Here is a 3137-nt window from a genome sequence, read left to right on the forward strand (position 1 = left end):
CCACAGATGGTTGTGTTGTTCTCGCTTTCTAAGACGTTATTCCAAATGCTCTGTTTTCAGAAATGTGTTTTAAAAATCCACACTAGTCTAAATTACACATTCATATTAAATATTTTATTTTATTTTATTTTTTTTTTTAGATTTTCTTTGCCTGAGGTTTGTATATATTCTCCTCTTACATAATGACTTTCTGAAATTGCTTTCGGAAAAACAACATGTCTTTTAAGTTTTTAGATCTGCACAGTTTAAATAAAATTCTCATTTCTGCCGTCATGCAAAGCACCTGCTGTTGCGTTCAAGCTGACTGCCTAACTGTGCTGACACCCTTGGATGAAAAGCATCCCCTTTAACTCCACCCCCCCTGAGGAGCAGGCTGTTTAATTCTTGTGAGGGGATGATTTGGTATCCGCCCAATAAAGCTGCTGGTTGCTGTCCCACGGCACAATGTGTCGCTCCGAGCTGCACTTCTGCACTCAAACAACCTGCTGGTCTTATGGAAACCCTGTATGCCACAAGCATTAGGACTTCAAAAAGCACAGATGTAATCAAGGGATTGTTGTCTCTCGTAATTTGACAAATCACCAGGACATATGAATGAAATTGCATCACAGACAACAGGGACAGAGAGAGACAGAACACATCATTGCATCTGGTAAGTTTGAGCATTCATTGACTGCTAAATTAAAATATATCTGTTGGAAGTAATCTGCATTTATCTCTAAATTTTATTTTTTTAAGATTTTCCTTCATGTACACTAGCATGTCATTTTTACATTGTGTTCAGCAATTAGAATCTATAGTTTGACATATTAACTACATTTTAATGTATTATCATACTAGTCTCTCTACACAATGCTTAAAGAGAGACATTCTGTAACAGAAAGTGGCTGTCTTAAATTTCTGGAAGAGTTATGCTTTGCCTAGAGGCAGCTGTTCTGATAGGGCTCAGTACATTCCCAGCCACATGCAGCCATCAGGAATATACAAGTAGGATAATCATTTTTTTCTCATTGTTGTTTTCGCCAGGAGGTTTCTGTCCTGCTCGAACTGTCAGAGCATAATGGTGGCTTTTAAAGGGATCTGGACCAAAAGTTTCTGGAGGGCTGTGTCAGGAGAATACCTGGCAAGCGTTGTCTTTGTGCTCCTCAGCCTGGGCTCCACTATCAACTGGCACGCAGGGGAGGAGAATCCCCCCCCGACCGACATGGTGCTGATCTCCCTTTGCTTTGGCCTCAGCATTGCCACCATGGTTCAGTGTTTTGGCCACATCAGTGGCGGCCACATAAACCCAGCTGTCACTGCAGCAATGGTCGTATCTAGAAAACTGAGCCTGGCAAAAGGCGTCTTCTACGTGGTGGCGCAGTGCCTGGGCGCCATCACCGGAGCTGGGATCCTCTACGCAGTCACACCTGCAGATGTTCGAGGACATCTCGGTGTGACGATGGTAACAACTAAAGCGCCTCCATTGCTCAGTGTGCTTTGTAGCAAATCTAAGTGTTACTCATCATTTTGAAACAGAATATTGTGTTTTCAAGGTGAGCTCCAAGATCTCATTAGGACACGCGCTTCTGGTGGAGCTTCTCATCACATTCGAGCTGGTCTTCACTATCTTTGCCACTTGTGATCCCAAACGCACAGACCTAAGTGGTTCGGCAAGCCTGGCCATCGGATTTGCCGTAGCTATAGGACACTTATTTGCAGTATGTAACGTTCACTATAGTTCAGCTCAATAACACAAAAATCACAGTAGTGATACAATAAAACAACATCAGCCAGGTGTGATAAGATACAGATGTACAGTTTCTGGAATTTTCCGCAAGGCAATTTTAAAACCAACAAACTGTTTTAAAGACACACATGGATTCTGTCAATAATTGTGGCAAGAATTAACTCAGAAGAAAGGCTGACGGTTCCTTAGCTGAACGGAAGCAGGTGTTGTCAGGGTGTAATTTGTCAGTCTGTGATAGTGTGCTCCGAAACTCACATCCATGTGTGCAGATCTTTACTGGAGGCTGCCATCGCATGGCAACCAATCTCCAGAGGCTTCCTGAACCCTGCAGAGCAAATGAATGTGCAGTGAAAAAGATGCTACTCGTAACACAGCTTTGCTTGTTTAGCGAATGTTGAGTTCACAGATCTATGAGCTATAATTTTGGTTCACTATGAGTTTGTATTTAACTTTATTATATTTAATTGTTTAGATAAAATCAATGACTATACGTGTCTTTTAGATTCCTTACACAGGGGCCAGCATGAACCCAGCTCGTTCCTTTGGGCCGGCAATGGTCACTCTTAACTTTGAGAACCACTGGGTAAGAGGCAACTGTTGAATAAAACGACGTAAGATTTTTGTAAGCAAATATGCTCATCGTAACGTTTGCCAAATTAAGCTCAACAAGCTCTCTCCACACTCACCTCTTCACAGAGGTTTGGCAAAACAAAATATTGAAAAAAACAGCAGGGGGCAGTAAACATGCATGGATAGATTTCAAGATGTCTGCATAAACAAATGACATAAATGTTGATGCAGTTTTCTATTTACAATATAAGAAAGCTTAAGAGTTTTCTTCATCTGGTGCCAGCGTTGAGTGCTAAGTTGAAAGTCAATCCATGAGTCTTTGTTTAGAGAAATCAAAAAATATAAACACGGATGTTTATCTGTGAAAACATTACATAAATGAATGATGAAGGAAAAACACAGAAAAAAAAGTAACTTTCTATTAAGTTGGGTGGGTTAAATATGAAAGCTCTATGTAGCAGGTCCAAATATGAATGGCATAACATTCAAAACAGTGTAAGAGCTTTAGGATTTTAGCTTAAATAAACATGAAAATCAAATGTATGTCAATAGTCGAATCTTTGTTTTACTTCTTTGTTTTGGAAGCTCTCTGAATATTCAAAGTATATGACTTGCAAAACCAAACTGCAACATATTATGCACTCTTTAAACATTCACGTTGCTCTTTAATTCATTCTCTCTCAGACATCAAAAGCACAAAATAATCTAACGAATGAAAGAAAAATGTTACAAAAGGAAATTGGTACAAAGAGATTTTTGTTTGCTTAGTTTGTGTTCTGTTTTTTTTTTTTTTTTTTTTTTTTTTTTTACACCCGGGAATTTTTTTTTTTTTTTTCCT

The 3137-nt window shown here is 39.4% G+C and overlaps 1 protein-coding gene across 1 annotated transcript in view; it reads left to right on the forward strand.

The window, feature by feature from the left end:
- Window positions 1-420: 420 nt before the first annotated feature.
- Window positions 421-3137, forward strand: part of aqp4 (aquaporin 4) — a 10862-nt gene continuing 8145 nt past the window's right edge. The window contains exons 1-4 of the mRNA XM_015053947.1: window positions 421-652; window positions 1027-1444; window positions 1536-1700; window positions 2232-2312. Of these exons, the coding sequence (XP_014909433.1) occupies window positions 591-652; window positions 1027-1444; window positions 1536-1700; window positions 2232-2312 (726 nt within the window). The 5' untranslated portion in view covers window positions 421-590. The remainder of the gene's footprint in view (window positions 653-1026; window positions 1445-1535; window positions 1701-2231; window positions 2313-3137) is intronic.

This window comes from Poecilia latipinna, unplaced genomic scaffold, assembly GCF_001443285.1.
Source record: "Poecilia latipinna isolate Pla-1442-1.1 unplaced genomic scaffold, P_latipinna-1.0 Scaffold1217, whole genome shotgun sequence".
NCBI lineage: Eukaryota > Metazoa > Chordata > Actinopteri > Cyprinodontiformes > Poeciliidae > Poecilia > Poecilia latipinna.